At 40.7% G+C, this 23,831-nt stretch overlaps 1 protein-coding gene across 3 annotated transcripts in view; it reads right to left on the bottom strand.

Annotated features, from left to right (window-relative positions):
• SDK1 (sidekick cell adhesion molecule 1) overlaps positions 1-23,831 on the bottom strand; it is a 714,488-nt gene that overhangs the window by 212,275 nt on the left and 478,382 nt on the right. For all 3 annotated transcript variants that reach the window (XR_008551224.1, XM_054693671.1, XM_054693672.1), the window contains exons 6-7: positions 2,783-2,894; positions 1,916-2,106 (exon numbers count right to left, since the gene is read on the bottom strand). Coding sequence is in view for 2 of the 3 variants with exons in the window: in XM_054693671.1 (XP_054549646.1) it covers positions 1,916-2,106; positions 2,783-2,894 (303 nt within the window). In the remaining variant the exon portion in view is untranslated. The remainder of the gene's footprint in view (positions 1-1,915; positions 2,107-2,782; positions 2,895-23,831) is intronic.

The raw sequence follows: 23,831 nt of genomic DNA, 5'->3' as shown, positions 1-23,831 counted from the left end.
CCCTGTGCTCCTGCTCACACCTCGGAAATTAAGCAATACAGCAGGGAGGCTGACAGGCAGCGTAAACAGTGCAACTACTCTGTCTTGTCTCATCAGTCTGAAATAAAAGTAATTGGAAGCCAAAATGCTCCTGCTCTCTTTCGTCTGCAATGTTCACATCGCTGGCTCTGCACAGTCTGCCGGTGACAGCGCTGCGAAATCAGTAACCGTCCTGAGGACCCTCCTTCCATGATTACTGGGTTTGGGGTATAATCTCCTAAATCACTCTGAATTGACAGAGCCTTTTCAAGGCTTTTCCAAGATGACTCAACCACAAAATCCTAAACCTGTCACAGCAAATTCTTATGAAGACGAGGTGACTTAAATCAACATCACAAAGAAACAACGTGTGCTCATGTACCTTTAAAAGTGGGTACACAGAGGGATGGCAGCTCAAGCAAATATAAAAATGATCTGCTTCAGGATTTAGATGTAAATGCAATATGTAAGTTCACGTGATAGATTTAAATATTTTTGAAAGGAATTATGATGGAAACAAACATCCTAGTTTGCAGGGAGATAAATTTCTTCTCTGGTTTAAATTACCTTAAGCTGTTTTAACACAATATAGTCCTGTCTACTAGAGATTTACACATCACAAATTTTAATTTTGGTGCAATCTATAATGTACTGTGCTCATAGCTATAGATCAACACTAATGAAAAAGTCCTCACGGGAATGGGGATGTGGTATTTACATCGATAGCTAACGCAGGGATGATAAAAGCAGCAAGAGAACCAGCTGAGACCCCTGGTGTAGATGCAGCAAGGATTTGTGACTCTGACTTGCTTTCTGTGAGTTTTAAAAATTCTTACACCTCTTTCAGAGGGACTGACAGGTTTGCCTGGTATGTATTTGGCAGTCATTTTCAGGCCACAAAGCCATTTCCTAATGATTTAAAGGAATGTGACATACTCAAGGCAAACTGCCTCTAATGCAATATTTCTTGATTCTCTTGATAATTTCATAGGAAGATAAAAACTTTATTTTTCTTAGTTTGCAAAGTGGCAAACAGTAAAATAGGTTATTTGAAGAGCAATGGCTCTCCAAAGGGCTTTCTGCTTATTTGACTTTTTCCTGTTTTTAATTCCCCTTCTTCTGGAAGAGAAGAAGTTAAGCAGGGTTTCTCCTTCCTGAGGCCCACTTCTAAGACACTCTCTTATCTGCGGTGGCGTCTGTTCTGTTAGATAGGCCACTACATAGTAATCACAACCACTTAAGAATAAAAGTGTCACAGGAGCTAAAAAAAACCACAATTTTGGAGCAACTGTACTTGCCTTACAGTTTAACATAATCTTATCATAATCTGAAAAACAAACTACGGAGTCCCTCAACCACTGCACGACGTACATTTCCTAAACACTGATATTTTCTAGCATTTACTGTAACTCAAATGTGCTTAGTTTTATCTCCTAGTTCAGGATGACACTTGGCTCATGCTCTAGGAAGCGTCTCTGCTGTCATTTTTTAATTTAACAAAAGGTAATATCTAATATTTTCTCTATTCTGGGTTAAAAAAAAAACACAACAATCTCTGAATGCTGATCATAACATCAAGTCAGAATTATGGTAAAGTTGAGAGGCACCCAGGCCAACACAGGAATGTGATTTATATATATACAACAAGGTTTTCACCTATTTCCCAAGGTTTCTGACTGGAAGTAATCAGAAGACCATTTCTTGGAAGTATTCACCATTCTTTGGATTGAATCAATCTGTATTTTTGGAAAAGAAAACTAGACTGGATTTGGAATGTGAACTCAACTACACTGCCATTTGCTGAGTTGAAGACAAAGTCAGTGAGACAGAGGTGTCACTGTGTTGTTTCTAGGGATGTGTCAGTGAGGGACTCTGACTGAGATAGTTTGAGCCTTACCTATGATAGAGAGGAAGGCTCTCGCCCTAGCAGGCTCAAAAGTGCTTCCTCTTAGTGTCGCCTCACAAACATACACCCCGGTGTCTGAAGATGTGGGATTGTTGATGGTGAGGTGTCTCCCAAAGCTGTGAAGCCCACTGGTGAGTCTCACTCCATTTCTTTTCCAGCTCACACTCAGCTCCTCAACAGGCCTGTGAGAACAAAGGGTATAGACACAAAAACTGTGAATCATCAAGATGGCCATAATAATAATTTTAGGCATTCAGCACAGCTTGACAAAGCTAATTCTACCAGGAACCATGGCAGGTTGAACAATGGACATTTAAAAATCAATCCAGATATAACTCTACTCCCTTACGGCATGCATCAATGATACATTCTCCTCAAGGGCTATTGAGCAGGGATAGCTAATTGCAGCAGCAATGGACCATAAGTGCTAATGATTCCATTTGCTCAGGAAAAGAATGTTTAAAATAAATACTACTAGGGGACACAGCTACATGGGAGGCGTGATCATGGGAACTCAAATCTGGAGCAACTACTAACTAGGCCGAGAACACCTAGGACTAGAGAGGAGTTAACTATTTCCTTTGTATTAAAAGTCTTACCTCTTCTCTCCTTAGTTCAGAGTAACTATCATTCACAGTTATCACCTCTCTTCCACCTCCTCCTATTGAAATTTTATATTCAACGTACATTTAATGTAGTTACTTATTTTCTCCTATGTGGTGCGGCCCAGCTAGACAAACAAGACTACCATTTCTAAAAGAGTAAAACCACACATGGTGTGTCATTCCACGAAGGGTAACTTCATGATGTTGCAGGTATTATGGGTTAGTATTCCCAAGTGGACAACCAGCTGCATACCTGGCATTGGCTATGCATTCCAAGGTGACCTCGCTGGACCCAGCTACCACACTGCTGTTTCCTGGGGGAATCACAATGATGGGTGCCATGGTTTCAGGTGTACCAACATCTCCTGTGACAGAGAAAACAACAGTCCATGGAACTCTCCTCAATGTAGAAGATGTGATCAGGACATGATAAATGAAACTTCTTGCTAAGCCACTCTGACAGGACACCCAGTCTCTCACTGCCCTATCCCAACTTTGGGTGTGGTCATTATCACTGGCTTTTTCAGATTGTGGACCAAGGTTCAAGTATAGCTAGTTTCCTGGGTGAATCTGTGGTGTAAGTGTAAGTGTGTGAATCAACTAGAAGGCCCAGGAACTAACAGCTTTACTTAGGATGAGATTAGTTTATTGTGTGGATAAGAGGCTTTCAAACTGAGTATTGTCCAAAATGCTTGCCAGATTTATTTATTCATATCACTTTAAGACTTTGCTTATTGACTTACCTAGTCTACCCACTATTTTCAAATCTGTTCAATTTCACAAATATTTCATATGTCAGAAACTCTGTGAGGCCCATGTATATTAGAAAGTGCCCAGCTTTCCTATTAGTGCCCAAATGAGATTCCCCGAAAGAAATGTTTTCAATGAACAAAGTGTTCAGCTCCATCAGCATACTTTCAAATCCTTTTTCCTTTTCTGAAAAAAAATGTCCTAAATCGGACTCTTTTTTGTGAGTATCAAACCATAAATAATTTCACTCATATTCCTGGTAACAAGGGAGAAAAAAAACAGGACACCTTTTTACTAAAATACATGTAATATCAAATTAAACTACCCACAGTACACTTTGCTACTGTTTATTTAGGGAAAATGGAGACTGAGCAAACATTTCTAGAATAGGAATTTCAATAAAGGATGGAGATGGAGGAGACTAGAAATAAAAATAAATTTAAATTACTACAAATGCAAAATGTTTCATCTAGTACTTCATGGGGACGTGACCCACCACTATTATGAGCAGCGGAAGAGAAGTCTGGCAAATGGAAGGTTCTAGCCTGTTGGGCTGGCAATGGGTGAGGCCCATGGAGAAAACAACAGGAAAAGAGAGGATTGGGCTCATCAACACTAATGTACCTCAGCTCTGTTTTCTGGCTCCAGTATGTGATTTTTGAATGAAAGTTTCACATGAATGAAGAAAAAAAGCTTCATTAAAACAAATGTAATGTTGTAAACTTATACTGATTCCATGGATATGAAACAGATTATCAGATGTCCTGAGGTCTCTTGGAAACTGCCAGGAGACCTTCGTCTTCCCAGACTCTGTGCAAAGTTCGCCCTCCAGGGCTTCTTCTAGCTCTGTAAAATTGTGGGGGTTTTGGGGGTGGTTATCAGATTTCTGAGGTAATGCCAGAGTACAGACACTTTTGTGATGGGGCAAAGGACGAAAGTGGAATGCCAATCAGATTAACAACCTGCCTGTCATCTGTGAAAGTTGCTGATGAGGAGAAATGACCTGAGAAGCTAATATTTGCAAATAGTTATGTGAAGTGAAGGAGAGCAGCAGTGAATGCTAAAAGGTCACGGAACATGGTGCTAATTTGGCATTAATCACTGCTCAGCCACGGTGGCAGAAGAGGAAACCCATGCTCAGCACTTGTCATTGCCCAGGGAGGACAGCTCCTGGCTGGTCAGCCTCAACTGTATGCTGACCCAAAAGATGTTCAAGAGACAGATTAGCACTGAGACCAAGCGTCAGCCCGTCGGGGACCACTAGGACACTGCACGTACCACTCCACCGTGGATTTGGCCGCACCAGTAGAAAGATGAAGCAGGCCTTCATTTTGATTCATGTGGAACAATAACTTGTATTTACACCACAGTATTCCTAAGTACCCTCACTCTATGCAGTCAGTGGGACCAGCTCAGAAACTTATTCACTTTGGGTCTGATAAGTGCCAGACTGTTCTCAAATCTGGGTCTTCTGATCCCAGTGACATGTCAGCTTCCCATGACGCTTTTGGAGAAGTTGCTGCAAGAGATGCAGATTAAAATGTCATCACTCCAATAAAATATTTCTAATACCCACATAAGGTCTCTGGTAAGGTGACCTTGACTTATGGAAACTAAAACAGTAAGATCAAAGCAAGGTTTTCTGAATGCAAAGCTGGTATATTGTCTATTGGCAGATTTGCATAAGTGACTAGGATCCGGATCTCTCAACAGAAAGGATAGAGCTTATTACAGTACACATTCGGGGTACACTTTCTTCCTTAAAAAACATTAAGAATTTTGATCAAATTCTTAAGTGCATATTGATTGAAAAGAAATGTAATAATCTCTCCCACTAATGAGAACGTTTGACTTGTCAGCTGTCAACTTCCCTTCAACTAGGGGGGAAACTCATCATAATTATGAAAAGACTCTAAATACCGGAGCGCAGAGATCTTTTCTGGGGATCATTCATTCTCACTAGAGAGGAATCTGACCTATTTGTGTGTCTGCCTATCCATCTGTCTATTTAGTTTAGCTATTGAGTATGTTGCATACAGTAGCAGGGGAAGGAAGCAGACTGTTCCAGATACAAACTGTCAACTAATCTTCCTGTTCTAATCTCCACATCCTAACTAAGCCCGCTGTGACCAAGTTCCAGGTTAAGACCTTCTTTCCTGGTGGCTGGGATTCCTCCATCTGAAAGCTGTGGTCCACAGCTCCTCTCGTTGTCATGTCGATCTGTCTCTTGTTCCTGTACTGCTTGTTAGCAGGTTTTTACTCCTTTGTTAATGAGAGGAGGTAATGGCTTGCTTTTCCTGACATTTTTAACCTTCTATGCTGACTCTTCTAACTAACAATTTTTTTCACATTCAATTTTTAGAAGATGCAAAGGAGAATATTCAGGTATTTTTCAAGGGAAAAAGTCTGTTTATTTCTACCATTCCCATAGTATCTGAGACCTAATATGCACTCAAATAGATACTCAGCAATGATTGATTAATTGCCTAAAAATATTTACCAACAATGATATAATACTTCTTTACTGCTAATATTACCTCTCCTGATGTTCTATACTAATGGCTCATTTTTAAAACAGCATATGCCAATGTTAAGAATTATTTTCAAGAAAAATGAAAATAAAATGGTAAGTGGAGTTTACCAAGACCCACTGTAGCCAACATTTTATTAAATGTTTACATTTACAAACATTGCCCCATTTAATATAATGACAAGCCAGTAAGATAGTGATAATTTCCTTTTTATAGATGAGGAAAGGGAGGTCCAAAGTCATATGACAGAAAAATTTTAGATGATAGTGTAGAAATAATAGTTTAAATTTAGTAACATTTCTACCCACAGTTCATAATCTTTCTTTTACACAATACTGTCTCCTAATAAAAACTTGGGTTGTGCTTAGTTACTCAAATATTGAATGAACTAGAACTTTCCTTCTCCGAAACATTTCCTTGAGACTTTATTGCATGCCTCCTGGGCTGGTTTTAGGTAGTTGGAGAGGAAGACATGAAATCAAAGGAGGATTTCTACCGGCACTAGGTAACTTCAGAAGCAGAAAGGCACATGCTTTAAATGAGGCTCTTTGTCGTTATAGGGATGAAGTAACAGGAGATGGAAAAAGGGGACTTGGTCCTGATCAATTTCCCCAGATGAACCCCTTCATCACAGAAGTGGCTGAATAGGGAGAGGCTGTCTAGGCTGCATTTAATTGAAAGTGTACTTGATGCATATCAGATTCCTCTAACAGAAGAAAAAGACTCAGCGTTCACCTGCACTGTTTAGTTATGGAATTACTGCAGATAAAGTAGGATAAATGGAAAACACCCATGTTACTGTAGCTAAACACTGCTTTAAGCAAGCAAAATAATAAATGGCAAGTCACACAACTCTATGTTGGGAACACAGAAATGGTGGGAGGTAGTGGACATGACATGGAAGGCAGTAAAGCAGCCATTCGGGAAATGCACATTGTTGACCCTGCGGGCATGCTTGGCATGTCATCCTTTCTTTTCAACTGTTTCAACCTGGACATGGGGATTCAGGGTGCTGGCCAGGTTCCTGGAAGCACACCTGAGGTGATCCCTTACTCCAGCGTCCTCCCTAGTCCCTGGCCCTTTATGTTTCTTCCCCTATGATTTCAAATGAAGATTCCGCACACCCAATAGCTGAAAGGCATAGCTGCGAAGGGAACAGAGTTTAGAATCCAATGAACATGGAAATGCCATGGCTCCTCCTCGCTTGGGAGCAAGTCACTTAACATCTTTGGGCCTTACTTTCCTTATTTGTGAAACAACCACCATTTCACAGGACCATTAAAAACAAGAACATAAAATGTTTTTTCATATATGCATGTAAGCTTACATGTGTGTCAAATGAGGTATGTACAATGTACATATACAAGTAAATGCATGTAAAATTGTATGTCCATACATGCATACATAATGCATGTTAAATAGTGTGCACGTGGTTCATGCCAGCAGTGTGTGTGTGTGTGTGTGCATACATGATGCCTAGAATGTAGAAAATGCATGTGAACTTGATGGTTATTAAGGTTTTGTTAGGTAGGAAACAAAGTCCTCACTCCCTGCCCTATCCTAGACTTTCATCCATCTCTCTGCCAGGGGTGTCTTTCTCGTAGACTCCTGAAGGTGCTTGAGGCCAGTGTGGTTGCTCCTCTTCCCATGTGTGTGAAGGTGAAGAATGCTGACCTGGAGGCAGGTCCAGGGCTCCATTCAGAGCCCAGCAGGTAAGTGCCTACACTTGGCACTCTGAGCACTTACATTCCCCATACCCCTCTCCTCATAAAGATTCCATAGATGTCAACATCTCATTAAGATTAATAAAAATCAACAAAAAACTACGAACCAGAGACACTTTTTGGGGGGTGGGGGGCGGGAGGGGAAGGATTGGGGTCAGAATGGGGCGTTTGCAATTGTATGGGGGAATATAAAAATAAAATTTAATATTTAAAAAGAAAAAAAAAAAAGATTAATAGCCCTCTTTCTTTGAGTAAAGAGTCTATACCCTAAAGAAGTGGAATTTTCCAGAATGTCTAAGAAAGTTTATCCTGCATTTTGGTTTTTGCTCTTGGAGTCACTGTCTTGAGTCCTGACTGACATCTGCGTGATCCTGGCAAACATGCCTCAGGACCTCTTGGCAGCAGCTAGCTCAGACAGGGGTGAGGCTACGGACTCCCTTACCTGTGTAACATCAGGTTTTCTCCTGCATCACTCCAGACATAATGAGGTCAAATGCTTTTCTCAACCAGGAGATACTGAGTCATATTTTCCCCGAGACATGCAACTCATGCATGACTTTCATGATGACGTGCTGTAAGGGCAGGATAGGACAGAGCGCAGGTTTTCTGATCCCATGCAGACCGGGTAAAGGAGGAGTCAGAGTCCTCAGTGGCTTTTTGCAGGTCTTTTATTGGGGTTCACCAGGCATATGGCAGGCACGGGTGCTGGGGGGCCGGGAGGCTGGCAGTCCTCCCAGCCCCCAGCAAATCTTCACTCTATCTGGGCTCTCTGCTTCTGCTTCGGGCTTCTTCTCTTTCGGCTTCTTGGCTTCTGCTGCTTCTACTGGCATCCCCGTGACGCAGCCCTTAAAAAGCACAGTCTAAGCGCAGGTGTACCCACTTCAGGTGCCTGCCAACAGGCATGCATTCAGGATCACAGGGTTCCCTCATCTATCCTGATGGGGGAGGGCAGAAAAGCCTGATTTTTTACCTTACCCTACACGTGCAAAGTGAGCAAACTATGCCCTTGTCACGCAAAGGCAGATGTGGTCAACAAGGTAACTTTGTTATGGGAAAGGCTGAAGTATGAAAAAATGCCACAAATTCTAAGATTTAAAAGAGTCTACAGCTCTTTAATTCTGAATGTGTCTTTGTTTTTGTAAAAACAGAATCCCATCAAAAGGTCAGCAGGTAATGGAGTCCACAGGAACATTTGAAACCTCAAAATCTTCTTGCTTCAAAAATAATGGGTCTAAAATTTGTATGAACAAAAGAGAAAATAAACTTGGAGATAAGCAAGGAGTAAAGGCTTATGAATCTCTTACTCTCTTAGTGTTGAGCAATACATTACTTGTCTCTCCCCTATCTTTTCCCAACATCCATCTGTTCAGATGACATAACAGTAAAATTCAGAAAACCTGTCATTTTGACAGAGAAGAAGTTATCCCTCTCAAGCTGGCAGTACAGATACCCTGGCTCTTTGGCCACATGACTCTCATTTCACCTTAGTGTAGGGATTTGTGGGTAGATCTGTCTACCCCCTAGAATAAGGAGGGATGGACATGCTATTCATCTTTGTATAAAAAGTGAAATGCCGGGGCCATAAGAACCTGCTGTAAGTACTTGTTGAATGAAGAACTAAGTCTGTCCAAATGTTTGCTGGTTGATTATTGTCATCAGGCCATTATCACTGCAGGATGTTAACAACAATAAGGGCTCTTCCTCTCAGTGTACTGTACTGGGTGCTATGCTAGTGATGGAGATACAAAGTTTAATTGCAGGATGTCAGTGTCTTCAAGGTGGCTAGGGTTTACCAGAGGAAGATATTTAACAAAGCAAGTACAAACAGGTTGTGGGTGTAGGGCAGGTGGAGGGAGGGTAATGGCAGGACATGGTAGTTTTGCAAAGTAATGAGTTTAAGCCTTCCAGTAGAAAAGCCTTGTGACAGATCATTGAAGGAATGCATCAAGCAGACAATGGAAGGAAAGGAATTTCAGAACAGACAAAAACAAAAACAAAAAAAAGAAGTACTGGTTTGGCTCATCCGGAAAACAGCAGGTAGTTCTTGATGGTTGAGGGGAAACTGAGGTCTGGGTGGCTACAGATGAGGCTGGTGGGGCCATCTATGGAGCATGGACTTTATCAAGTAAGTAATGGAGAATCAATGAAGGGTGTGAAAGAGCAAAGCTGTGATCAAATAAGAGAGACAATCGGGGCAAAAGGAGACTGAGCAGGACAGAGGAGTCTGAGGTTGGGGTTAGGAAGTCTCTGGGTTTGTGGCTTGAGTGGTTTGGTGGATGACAAAGCAACTCATCAAGGAAGAAAAGACTTAGAAGAAAGAGCAGGACTGGGTGTCATGATGTTGATGAGTTAGGAGGGAAGAGGAGAAGGGAAATAGTTCTGGAGAAAAGGTCCTTGTTTTACCCGAGTGGCATGAGGGGTCTGTAGGTGGGCAGATTTGGGGGCACTGGCTGGCCAGTGGTGTGTGTGTGGTGACTGACATCCTAGGAGCCAATGAGGCCACTCCTTGAGCATGAAGAATGGGAACAGAAAATATTGGACAAAACCCCAGGCAGAGGTGGACTCTTGAAGGGCAAGCAAGGGAAGTTCACAGAAGATGCTGAGATAGGTCGTCAGAGAAAGAAGATGGGAGAGGCAGAGGTCATGATGTTTAGGAAAGAGAAGCTATCCTTTGATCCAAATGGACAGAATTCCCATATATAGAATCAAGGCTACTTCTGTTCATTTTTTGAAGATGAATCTTTGCGTTTACCTTGCAGGCCAATTGCCATGGAATGCAGAGCTACATATACATAAAGCCCTGACCTTTACTAAGCACCTCACTGTACCCAAAATACATTAGAATGCTATAGAATGTGAGTCACTTTCGTTCAGTGCTAGAGCTTAGTTTCAGCAAACCGGCTGGCTCTAGCCAGCTTCAACTAGTACTCTGACGATATAAAGCACAATGTAACTGATCAAAATTTGATTCTTCTTGACCTCCTTCCATGCATAGCAGGGTGCACTGCTGTTATTTTGGAGGATGGGTAAAAAACAGATCCAAGACATTTTACTTAAAAAATATTAAGTAAATTTTCCATGTACCTATTGTTTTGCAACAGCTTGGAGTCTATCCTCTTTCCCTGCATTATTAAAACTACCTGGCAAAGGGATTAAGTGCTTTCCTGCCTGCAAAAGCATCTCAACAGGTGCGTCTGATCTCTTGAGACTATGGGAAACAAGAGTCTTGACAGCTCAAACCCTGAAAGACTGAACTCCCCAGGACACACATTCTTTAAGAAACTAAGAGCTACACTCAAATCTATCTATCTGAGAACCCATATAAGTGACTATATGTGTTCCCATATAATCTTTTTTGTTACAATGTGCTGTAGTGAAAGAAAGGGAGGCAGCAGCCAGACCCAGGTCATTCCCCAGGACTCCAAGAAGGTAGTATCTCCAGGCAGAATATGGGCAATTTTAAGATGCTTTTTATTGTGGAAAGTGAAATAAACAGCATAGTTTTTCTCCTCAGAGGAAAAATCTCGTTCAGTAAATAGAAAATTCCTCTCACCTTTTTTACATTTTAATTTCTAGTAACCTATCTCCTGAACAGGGTAAGTGGGTTAAAATTCCTGGGTTCATCATTTGTTGTATGTAGAAGTGTCAAAGGAAACGTTCCTGTTATTTTAAGCACCATGCACTTTTTCACCCATCAGCCAGACCCCAATCAGCATTCTCGAGGTGCCATGGCAGTTGGGCGTGGCGCAGGGGGCCAAAGGGAAGCATGTGGGGCAGGGGCCCAGTGGGCCCAGTGGGCGTGGACAAACCCATGACAATAACTCTGGCTGCTCCCTGGAGATGTGTGAGCACCAGCTCACTCGATTCTCCTTGTTTACTGCCCAACATTAGGAAGGAAAGAAAAATGGGAGAAAATACAGTGGTATATCCCATTTACAATTTTATCTTTACATGTACTTCCATTTTTATCTCAATACACTTCTGGACTTTCCTATTGACAAGAGACGATAAATAAAATAATATGACAGTTTGACAAATAATCCAGCAGTTTCTTTTCTTCTCATTTATAACATATTTGAAAACCTGCACATTTGGAAATGAATGGAGTGTAACAAAGAATGTATTTTCATCAGCTTTTTACTGGGCAGAGAAAAATGAAGGTGATAACAGGCAATTCTACAGTGGGCGTATTTATTTATTTATTTTGGGATGAGTACAAATTTAGCAGCCATAAAACATGAGTGTGGATTTAGGAATTGCATGACTGGACACTGGCGTGATTCAAATACTAGATTCAAGAGACAGCAGCTGATAACCTGTTTTTTATTTAAACGTATAAATGCATGATAGTATATTGTTTAACAGTAGAAGACCAGTCACCACTAAAAAATGGGGACTACACACAGATAGGGCAGATGAAGGGATCAGAGTGTGTGTTTACTTTTTAATATGAAATTAGGTCAGTTTTCTGAATGGCATTGTGAAATGACTGAGAATATAAGTAGGTACAATAATAGATCACTTTTAGCTTTAAGAAGATATGCCCTTGAATAATTTTGCCAAACATTTGGGCATGGAGCCCAAGCCCACCAGGGCAATTAATGCCCATCTAAGGCTATTAGCAAGGACAGTGGGGCCCCTTGGCAGAGGCCTTTGAAGACCTGGTCCTCTCGCACCTCAAGCAGGTTGACAGAAAGTTCTTTTCAAAGCTCAAATGAGAGACAAAAAGTACTTAGAGACTGGTAGATCTGTAGGAAGTACACTTATTAAACTGGAAGAGAGATATCAAAACCACATCTGATTTTTTTTTAATGACCATAAAGCCATCATTTTGAGGACACAAGCTATCTTGAGCAGTCATTTCTTCCCCTTCAAGCTACAGGGTTGATAACAGGTCACCCCCTTTCCTGCTCTTCTTCCTCATGGCTCTTACCTCACTTATTACTTACTGGGCTTGTTTTATGTATTCTCTCCCCATAAGAATGCAAGACCAGGAGCACAGGCATTTCTACCTGTTCTATTTTGGCCATACTCCCAGGGCTTAGAACAGTGCCTAACATATTGCAGCTGCTCAACAAATATCCATTGGGTGACATGGAGTGAAGGTCTTGGGACAAGCCTCACCTCCCTGGGTTTATGGTAGAACTCTTGTGGTTAAATGCAGTAGAGCCACACAGTTAACATTTTCTGATCATGAAAGACTCCCGTAGACCTGTCCTGTTCTTGACCCCTGGGTCACTCCATGGGCAACTTCTTAGACATGCCAGTAAAGACCAGGCCCCAGGTAATGAAGGCCAAACAGCATGACCTCTTTACAGTACCTCCCTCCCAGTTTGGCCTCCCTAAGCTTCAGTAACACACAACCACAAGGTACTCTGAAATATCTTGGCTGCACTCCTCTGTTCAGAGTGTGCCACTTGTGGCAAGTGTTTCCATTTCTACCTTCCCTCACTGTCCCCCCACCCCCACCCCCGCTGTCCCCCAAAATCCCACCTACCCATCAATGCCAGAGAACAAGTCACCTCCTCTATAAAGGCTTTCCAGACCTTCAGTTAAAATGACCTCCCCTCTTTGTACTTGCAGCAAACTTTTAAAGAAATTGTGGTTGAATATACAAACATGAAAATCACCATTTTAACCACCTTTAAGTATACAGTTCCATGGCATGAATTCCTTTTGTTGTGCAACAGTCACTAACACCCATCCACTTTCATTTTTATTTTGCACAGCGGATACTTGCTACATTGAGTGAATCTAACTTTACATTTTCCAAATAGATATCAACATCTGTTCCTAAGATAGTAACATCACTTCCCTAGTTAGCGTTTTACATACAAGTTTCAGTAGAACAGCATAGCTTTGCTCTAGGACATGTTTGTGACTATTTGCCAGGCTAAATCCTTCTGAAGATCAGATGTTCTCTATATAGCATGTGACTTAAGAACAGGATTTGTAACTATAAAAGTGTCATTAATAGATAAAACAAAGAACAAAGAAATTCAATCCTGAGTCCCAGCAGAAAACAGAAAATTATCTTAATAAATGCTTTGAGCATATAAGAGAAAGAAAAAAGAAACAAACAAGAGGAAAAGGGTCATAGTCTGCTCAGGTGATATTTTGAAAATCACAATTGTGCCCTCCTTAAAATACAGTAAAGATCCTTAGAAAGCCAGAATAAATTGAAGTTATTTTCTGTTGCTACAGATACTACTATTCAATGCATAGCCTAGAAATTATGGCAGCTGAAGCTCAAGAAAATTCATAGTCTGGTTATAAAGAAACCTGCTTAGGAAGCCATATTGCTGTTGAACAGAGTTCCCAGGACTGTTACTTTTTGAAGACTTTGCTTGATTGAAAGAACATATAATTGAAAGCTTTATATTTCATACCCTCCCTAAGTTATGTGAAAAACACAAAGTGTTTAGGGGTCAATATTTGAGAAATAGATTTCTCAAGGTTTCTGTTACTTATCAGAAGGAGCACCCCAATAATCAACAGATGACACTCCTTTTAATTTTCTTATTATATAAGTCTGATATCTTAAAAAAGCCAGAAATTCTTATATTAAAAATCCAAAAGCAAATGAAACCTTTCATTTATATATTCAGTGTTACATAAAACATAAATGCTGAAAGGTGGTCATATTCAGAACTGTATAAAATTTTTATCAATCATGTAGCATTTTCTTTTGTTACATGTTCCCACCTTAAAAGCAAATGTTCATACAGATATATTGATGGATACTTCCTCAGTGGTTTTCAGAGTCAATTTCTTATTTATTTCATTTTGAGGAGGGTAAATTCTTAAGATAGAAAATCTTGCAGGATCTTTATCCTAACCAGCATAAAGCAACTGCAAGTACTATATGTTCCCAAACAATAAACGGTAAGTAAAGAACATGATGGAAAGCCAGCCTATCAACCATATTCATTCCAAAATAATTCCAAGAATAGAGCAATGCACCATTTTCTGACATTAGATCCACAGACCATTTCTCTCTGGAGGGTGGAATGGAGACCTCACCTCACCTCGTCTCTAATTGGGCTGGTGGGGCTGTGCCCTCTATCAATATGGTGGGACTGCCTGCTCCCACTGCACCAGGCCAGGCTCTGGGTCCAGCTCTTCGGGTATTTATCATGCTGAGTGGACAGCCCTAACCATGAGAAGAAGAATTAATAATAAAGCTTAGCACATTTGGCTACAGAGCAGTGCCACATCCAATTTGAGTACATGGTAAGACAGAAGAGGGAAACTTGACTTTCTTGCTCTCTCCCTCCCACTCTCCTCTGCATCTCTGGGAATTAGGTGGGCCATTGTGCTTAATGAGGACCACAGCAAACAAGACCGCAGAATGAGCCTGGGTGCGCAGATGCTTTGATAGTGAAGAATGAGAACTCATAACTGCAGAGGAAATCCCCCCCCTTCAGTTTTCCCATCTCTTTTCTTTTTGTTAGAGGTTGCTGTATCAGAATTACCCTTGGGTGTCACAACAGAGGTACAAACAAATCAGCAGATCTTAAGAGAAGAAAATATTTCTTTTCCTGTCTGCCCTCGCTTCCTTTAAATGAATAAAGTCAGTCCCTCAGCACAAGAATAGAGTACTCAGCTAGAACAAGACAGTTCCTGATATGACCCAAGGTTATCTATTTAAACCAACTGGTTCTGTACTCAGTCTGCCATGAGGCAAGGTTTTTTAAAATGTCAACACAATCTCATTTATATTTTGGTCTAAAATCAACAGCAACAATAAATCTAACATTGATGACAAAGAGAGGGAGAGTATATGAAGCAGAAGCTGTATATACAAAGAAAACAGCCAAGATCCCTCTTAAGATACACACTTATAAATAGGTTATCACAGGTGTTACACAGACGGGATGTATTGCTGGCAGAAGTCTGTTCACATAGACTGGAAGGCAGGTGAATAAAACATAAAGTCCTAATCCCATTTATATGATTGTTCAAATATATTAAGAAAGAAGCTGATCAGTGTGGGTCTATTTAAAATGTGGAAGGTCAATGATTACTCAGCAAATCTGGACTGTGCAAACTATCAATTCAAACAAATGTACACTAAGCACATTTCACAGACTTAGCAGTCTTGTGTGGTTTTAAAGCAGTGTGAGTGCTTGGCACTCTGTGAGGTAGTGTGAAAACAGAATTATAGCGAATTTATAGGAAATCCAAAAGCAATTATGACAATTTTTTAAACAATAGGCATGCCCACCAAACCTTTCCCAAAACTTCCAGTAAGGAGACCATCTATTTATTTGAAAAATTGACAATTTCTGTTTAATACATGAACAACTTGCCTATAAGCAGTAAAATGCCCTATAAGCCAGAAAAGAGGGAGAAAGAGAAAGGGACTGAGCCAGAACAGCACACTTAGTAACCAGCATAGGATCAACTACCTACAAATGATGGGTGGAACTGACTTAAGGAGGTAGAGGGAGTCTAAGGAGCTTAGAATTGATCCCATATACCTGAACATAAGTCAAGGATTTCCCCCCCAAAAAAAATTATCTCTCCCAAAAGAGAGAGCTGCTTTTGGCTGAGTCCTTACAAAGTCTCTCAGATACCAAATGTTCTCTCTATTTTTTATTTTGGAAATTAAGTACTGTTTGGGAAAGGCACATTAGCATAAAATAATCCCAATTAGAATTTGTGATGAGTACATGAAGGAGACAGTTTTTAGAAATGGCATAGAAATTTATCATAGTTTATTAATTATTTTCTGGAGGTATGACCTCCCTGTGTAAGTGTTGGATATTGTTGTGGAAAAGCCTTTAAAGTATTATTTTGAAAATCAAACATGAATGTAGTACATCTACACTACTGGATGCTTTGCAGCTCTAGAAAATTATGATGAGACAGTGCTGTCTAGACTGATATGGAAAGATCTTTATGATATATTGTTAAGTGAAAAAGGCAAAGTGCTGAACAATATGTATAGTATATTAGTTTTGGGTGTAAAAGGGGGAAGAAATAGGCCATACATATTTGCTGTTATTTACATAAATAAAAGTAACAAGATAAAAAAGTTATAAAACTCAGTAAGACAGATACAGAAATAATTATTATTTTACAGGTAACTTTTTTTTAAAGAAATGACTATAGATAAGAGATTATAAAAGGTGATAAAATACAAGTTTTCAATATGCTTTTCTTCTCCGTGGTGCAAAATTGATTTTCCTCAGAGAATCTTTTCTGATTAATTTCACTCTACTCACTCACTATCTTAATTTGACATCAGTATTTTCAGTTTCTAGAACACTAAGAAACCATGTTACAAATATTAAGACCTTTTTATTTATATCTTCTAAATTGTTGCTTCTCAAACCTTCTAGTGTATATAAATCACCCTGGGGATCCTATTCAGACACAAATTCTAAATCAGCAGATCTGTAGAGTTGACAGTCTACTCAGCTTCCAGGTGAAGTCTGTACTACTGGCCACACTCTGGTTCCTGAACTTTTATTCATTTAATGGATAAAATCATGCTTTCAGCATATGGTGAATACATAATACACTTGTTACATGTCAACCAACTCCTTACTCCTCAAAGTGGGGCTGGGACCAGTGGGACAGGCCTCTCCTCCTCTCCTGGGAATTGCCTAGGACAGAATCTTGGGTCTCACTCTGGATCTACTGAGTCAGGACCTAAATACTAACAAACTTCTTAGACGATAAGTATGATCATTCAATTTGGGAAATTCCATTTTAAGTGATTTCATTTTTCAATTTAAAATATATTCACCTGTTTATCAACTGAGTAAAAAAAAAAAAAAAACCACATAAAACCACCCCATCCTGATTCCAATAAGAGGCCCATATGTGATCACACCCAAACGGTAGAGATAAAAGGCCAAGGAGAGGAAAAGGCTGAGAAATTGCAGCCAGAGTGGATATTTCAAATGCTGAACTCAGGCTAATCCTCCTGGAACACATGCTGTAGGGTAAATGAATTAATCAGGCTTTTTATGCCACTAGCCTCTGGGGTAATCACCCATGGCCTTGACTGAGTTAATGCAGAAGGTGCCTGGGACCGTGGGAGAGGGCACACATGTCTGATTGTGGACACCTGGAGTATGGGTGTGCATACATATGCAAGTGTGCACACCTCAGCCTAGATAAAAGCTAGATAAAAGCTGTGGCAGTGGCTACGAGAAGACTAGTTGCATGACTATAAGAGAGGTGATGTTACGGAGCAACCCCAATATTGCACGGGTTGCCTGGCTGTGGGTCCTCACCCGCGCGCTTAAAAGGGACTTATTAATACTCCACTACAGGCACACACAAAAGGTTAATAAAAGGTTTATTTATAAGGGAAAGGGAATTAAGGAAATGTACAACTCAGGGAGAAAATAGGGAAATAAAGTCTTTAATGCGTCCTACCCGATCCGCAGACCTGGAAACCTAAAGGCACTCTCAGAGCTGGCCGGATGCTGCAAGCTGGTGGAGAGCCAAAATGGGGGATCCTCTCCAAAGTCCACGTGTCCGGTTTTCTCAAACCTGGCTGCTTAACCCCACCCTCAGGTTCCAGTCACCTTCCCTTTGGTGGTGATGGGATTTGAAGTTCCCAGTGTCTTTGGCTTTGACCTTGGGTGGGTGTGGAGTCCACAAAGCCTGTATGGAATTAGCTTTAGGACATCCTTTTCCCCCTAACAGTGGGACCACAAGATGATGCCATAGAGAACACCAGAGAGAGGCCAGAGAAAGACCGTAGAGATTGGTGGGAGACTGGGAGGCTCAGTTACCTGCCTGCATCCCAGAGCCCTGCCTGGTCTCCTGGTCTCCTTGCCTTGACAGCTTGTGGGCTTGCCACTATAGATGCTCATCATACTTAGATCCCCAAAACTGCCCTAATAATTTAAGCCTAATCTGTTTGCTTGGGATGGGAGACATTATAAAGGCTCATCAATACTTGGAGATTTCTTCTCCTCCTTGCTACAAGGGAAGGATCGTCCTTCCCATCCCAACAAGTTATGTGGGGCCATGTCACTGGTTTTGTCCATGAAATGTGAATGGAAGGGACTTGTGTTACTTCCAGGCAGAAGTGTTGAAGGGCCCATGGAATATTCCCTGAGCCCTGTGCTATAAGCATAAATACTCCTATGGAGATGGCTGCATCACAGAACAGTGACACATCTCCAAACCTGGATCTGAGTAACTTTTTTTTTAATATTTTATTTTATATAATTCTTACATCATTTTTCATTTTTTGCACAATACATGCATTTTCATTTTGGTTATATTCCCCATACAATTGCACCCCCCCTTATTTTGACCCTAATCCTCCCTCTCCTCTCTGCCCCCCATAGTGTGTCTCTGGTTTATAATTCCTTGTTGATTTTGATTTTTACTTTGTATTAGTCTTTTTCCTGGTCCCTTATTTAGGTTTTCTAAATTCCTGCTATGAGTGAGACCATCCAGTATTTTTCTTTTTCTTTCTGACTTATTTCGCTGAGTATGATCCCTTCTAGCTCCATTCATGTTGCTGCAAACTGTATGTGTTTATCTTTTTGATTGCTGAGTAATATTCCATTGTGTATATGTACCACATCTTCTTGATCCAGTCATCTATTTTTGGGCATTTGGGTTGTTTCCATAGCTTAGCTATTGTAATAGTGCTGATGAGACTCAACAAAACAAAGAAAATAATCCAGTCAAAAAATGGGCAGAAGAGCTAAAAAGAAACTTCTCCAAAGAGGAAATGCAAATGGCCAACAGGCATATGAAAAAATGTTCAACATCACTTATAATCAGGGAAATGCAAATCAAAACTACAATGAGATACCATCTTACACCAGTGAGAATGACACATATTAAAAAAACTAACAACAACAAATGTTGGTGAGGATATAGACACAAAGGAACTCTCCCGCATTGCTGGTGGGAGTGCAAACTGGTCCAACCACTATGGAGAGCGTGTGGCGATTTCTTGACCTACTAAAGATAGAGCTTCCATATGATCCAGCAATTGCACTCCTAGGTATTTACCCAAATGCCACAGAAACATTAATTCCAAAGGGCACTGCACCCCTATGTTTATAGGATCTGAGCATCTTATAGTGAGCAGATCCCTCTTGCCCTCAAGACCCAATGCACACTGGAAGAAAACACTGTTGTTGTTGAAAGTCACCAGGATCTTCAGGTTGTCTTTATTGCGGAATGCCCCTGATCCATCCTGAATGATTCACCTGGCTTCCAGGAACCTCTTTAATCCATCCCCACCCAAATAATTAAACCTTATTTCCAACTTTTCTCCACCATCTCTCTTCCACTGTAGATACTGCCCTGTGTCTGTGGTTTAACCTCCCAGTTCTGTACCCGCCCCATTTCAACTCCTCCACTCCCAACCTACCTACAAATAACCTCATACAAATTCCAGCTCTACAGACATCCAACAAGGGCTAGATCAAATCTCTCTGCCTCTGAAAATGTCCCTAATCATTCTGACCCTTTCTTCGAAATCCTTCACAACCTCCACAGAATACATTACAAAATGTAACACTTCAATAGATATTTTGTTCAAAGGAGTTTAGAAGAAGAGTTCTACTGTTTTATCTAAGAATCTCAACAGAATTCTGAGATTAACCTACAGAAACACCTAGAGAAACATGGCCTTATTTTATGTTCCTTACAGGTTTGCAGAAAAGATCTGGAATACTCTTGTTGTTGCTGGACCTGCAGATCCAACTTGAAAGTTTTGAGAAAAACATAAAAACAATCAACACAGCTGGAAAGGCAAGTGCCTGGTACATGAAAATTAATACTATTGAAGCTGGCAGAGCAACTCTGGGTAAAATGACCAACATCCATAAAATCTTGAAGTCTATGTATAGGATCCATCAGGACATGTTCATCAAGTCTCAATAGTGAGTGACAGAATTTGGTGGCAAGCTTCGATCTCAAGAATTAATAAGAGGGCCAATAAAAGCCAACTTCACCCAGATCACAGTTTGACCCAGAGTGAACTGCACTGGTTCCAAACCCATAACAACAATTCAAGGCAGACAGACTCTTGTGAGGCTAGAGTTGACACAAGGAAGACAACAGTATCTGCTGTGTTTCCTCATGATGCTGAGAAAGACTTTTGGATGTGTCCAAGAACTGGATCCAAGGAAGCAAATTTGATCTCCTTAAGATAAGATAAATTACCTCCTCGAGGCAATTTAACTGAGTGAGAGAGCGCACTGATTTAGTTGCCCCATTTGTGTTTAAACCCTAGCCTTTTCACTTGTTAGTTGTGTGAACTTGGACAAGTTTCTGACCATCTTTGACTCTTAGTTTCCTTATTTGTAAAGAGAAGTATCTCCCATTGCAAAGGTTGCTGTAAAAATGATCAAACAAGATGGCATGTGAAGGGACGATCCCAGTCCCAGGCACAGAGCAAGGGGATATCCAGTGTTAGTCCTTGATATTTCTATGTTTTTACTTCCTGTTATTCTCCATCATTGTTGCTTCTTTTTTTTTAAAATTTATTTATTTATACAAGAACCAGGGTACTGGCCAGATGTGAGGGAGGGTGAGAGGATTCACCAGAGACAGAGCAGGGAAAAGAACAGGCAGACTGACGAAATACACTGCTGAGGGGAGCAGCGGGAGAGAAAGGAGAGGTCTGCTGCGCCATGTGGGCCAGGATCAAACCCACGCTGCAGAAGCTGCAGACAGCTTCATAGTGCAGCGCTCAACTGCCTGTGTCACCCGGGAGGCCCACCATCACTGTTGTTTCTAAAGAAAAGTTGTTCTGTTTCTACTGCTGGGTAGAATTAAAGCTACAAAAAACCAATCTTACAATTACATATTTCTTGACCTGAATTGTTCTTTGCCATACTTTAGCAGTTTCTTTTTTTATTAAAAAAGTTTTATCATCATAATCAAATAATATTTGCACATGTAGATAAAATGTGCATATATTAATAAAATTAACTTTTGAAAGGTTTTTAATTAAGTTGTAGAATTGAGGCATATTAAACTAAATAATATTATTAGCTCACCACAGGGAACTTTAAACTGAAAAAAATAAAGATTTGCTCAATTATCTAGAGAATTCAGACCAAAAAAATCCACTTGCACTGTAATCACCAGCTTGGCAGTCCTGATAGTTCTGGATACAGTAGATAATGACTATAATTTATGTTAACCAAGAATTCTATTAATTTTCCTATACCTTTTTGAAGTTATATCATTAATTGCTATTAATGTTTCCTAATCAAGACAGAGCCACTGACTGAAACAATTAACCTATTTCTGAAGGTGCAAATAGAGAGATAATTCATCAATTTCCTAATTTTTCCCCCTGCTGCAGCACTAGCCTGGCTTTTGTCACTAAATATGCTTCTACTCAGGACTCACAGCAGCTGCTGTCAGCAATCAAGGAAAAACAAAGAAAGTGTCGTTTATAAGGGTCACTCCTGCAGTTCTGTGGTGAGGAACAGCCATTTGTTAACTTAGGTAGGAACCTCACTCATGACTATAAATCCCACTACCTAAAAACATTACTCCTGCACAGAAAGCCACCTCAGAATTCAATCTATTTATGAAATTAGAGGATATTGTTTTCACTACCAAGCAGCATTCTCAAGTGACCTAAAGTTCCAGACAAAGCAGTTAGACAAAATAGTAGCAGATGAGACAGATGATTTCTTGCAACAGCCAGTGGCTCAGTTGGTTGTTAACATGCCATACCCTATCCCCTCTTAAGTGACAGTGCCATGGAAAGCACACGGGCTAGAAGTCCAACAGTCTTGAATTCTAAGCTCTGGCTTTGCCATGGACTCACTCTCTTACCCTGCAAACTCCTTTTTACTACGCGAGAAATGGGCTTTGCTGTTGTGAGGACTAAATAAAATATCAGATATAAGGTGTTTAGGACATAGCCTCTGGCTTATAGTAGTTGTTTCATAAATGGAATGCCCCAAAATATCTAAGTAAAAACAGGACAGAAATTAAAGAATGCAACATTTACTGATGGATAAATTCTATTTCATAAGTCATGGCATTGCTTTGAAAAGTCATACATTTTAAAAGGATCCTCAAATCCCAATAGGTTTATAACCTTTTACATATAATGTGAAGTAAGACCTGGCTCAATACCTCACAGGCAATTTCTAAGCCTCCTAAATCCCAGCTATGAAATTGAAGGCAGGAAAGAGTGTCAGCCCCTGCCTGCCCATCCCACACAATGTCAGCCAATGGAAACCCACTGGTGGATGGATGGGTCAGGAATTTGTCTGTGGCCCAAGCCCCAAACTGGGTGCCATGAGGACCCCCAAGGAAGTCCTGAGGGTGACCAGACTGTAAAGACTTTTATTGAAGTTCAGATCCCCACAAGTCCTGATGGAAATACAGCTCCTGCCCACTCTCTTTGCTGAGTGAAAAGAACTGCTTTCCACACAGAGCAGACTCCACATGGACAAGTGAAGTTGTTTGGCCTGGGTGACCTAGCTACTAAGTGGCCAAGACAGACCTGTACCCAGATCCCCAGGACATCAGATCCCACATCTTTAACCACCATGCCAACTGCCCCTTAGAAATCTTCAGCTTATATAAGATGGCAAGCATTTTCAGGGGTGAATTTGAAATCAAAACAATTTAGTGACATTTTCCTCTAGCCAATCCCAGAGAAAACTGGGGAAAGAGAACAGAAACAAACCTAACATTCGTTGAGCACCTACTATATGCCAGGAATTATGCTAAGTATCTACAGGTGTATTGTCTTTTCATTGTTCAAATATCCCCAGCAGACCACATCATCCTGCCTCAAAGAGTTCACTGAGTGAGCTGAGTCCTCTCAGTAAAGAGCTCTGTCTACAGACCTGCCAGCACCAAAGCCAAGATTCTTTCTGCTGTGACATATCTGCTGTGGTCTCATCAGTGCAGGTTTAAAGAAATTGATTCAGGGACTGGAAGGTTAGCATTACGGACTCGACTCTGTACAGTTGGGGATGATCCCCTCCCCAGAGTGGTGCCAATACTCCTCACAGGTGTTAGTCTCAGATAATTAACTTTCATTATCCCTCTTTAGGATGTAGAAAGGAGTAAAAGGTTTGTACAACTTATTGTAAAACCCCACTTATGCAAATGCAGAGAATTGTTGAAAACACAATTTCTACTTTATCAATGGGGAAAGGTGGAGCAATGGCCAGCCATTAGGAGAGCAACATGAGGGAGATCTTCTTGGGGTGTCTTCTCAGCGGGTTGGAGAACACCTGTGCGAAGCTTTCTGTACAGATACTCAGGGCTTTTATCTGAAACTGCCATAAATGCTTTCCCTTAGTATTTCTAAGGCCCC

Source organism: Talpa occidentalis, unplaced genomic scaffold (genome assembly GCF_014898055.3).
Source record: "Talpa occidentalis isolate TD23 unplaced genomic scaffold, MPIMG_talOcc4v2.1 talOcc4.12, whole genome shotgun sequence".
NCBI classification, from domain to species: Eukaryota; Metazoa; Chordata; class Mammalia; order Eulipotyphla; family Talpidae; genus Talpa; species Talpa occidentalis.
Note: the sequence above shows the minus strand (reverse complement) of the source record. Positions and strands in the feature narration are given on the sequence as shown.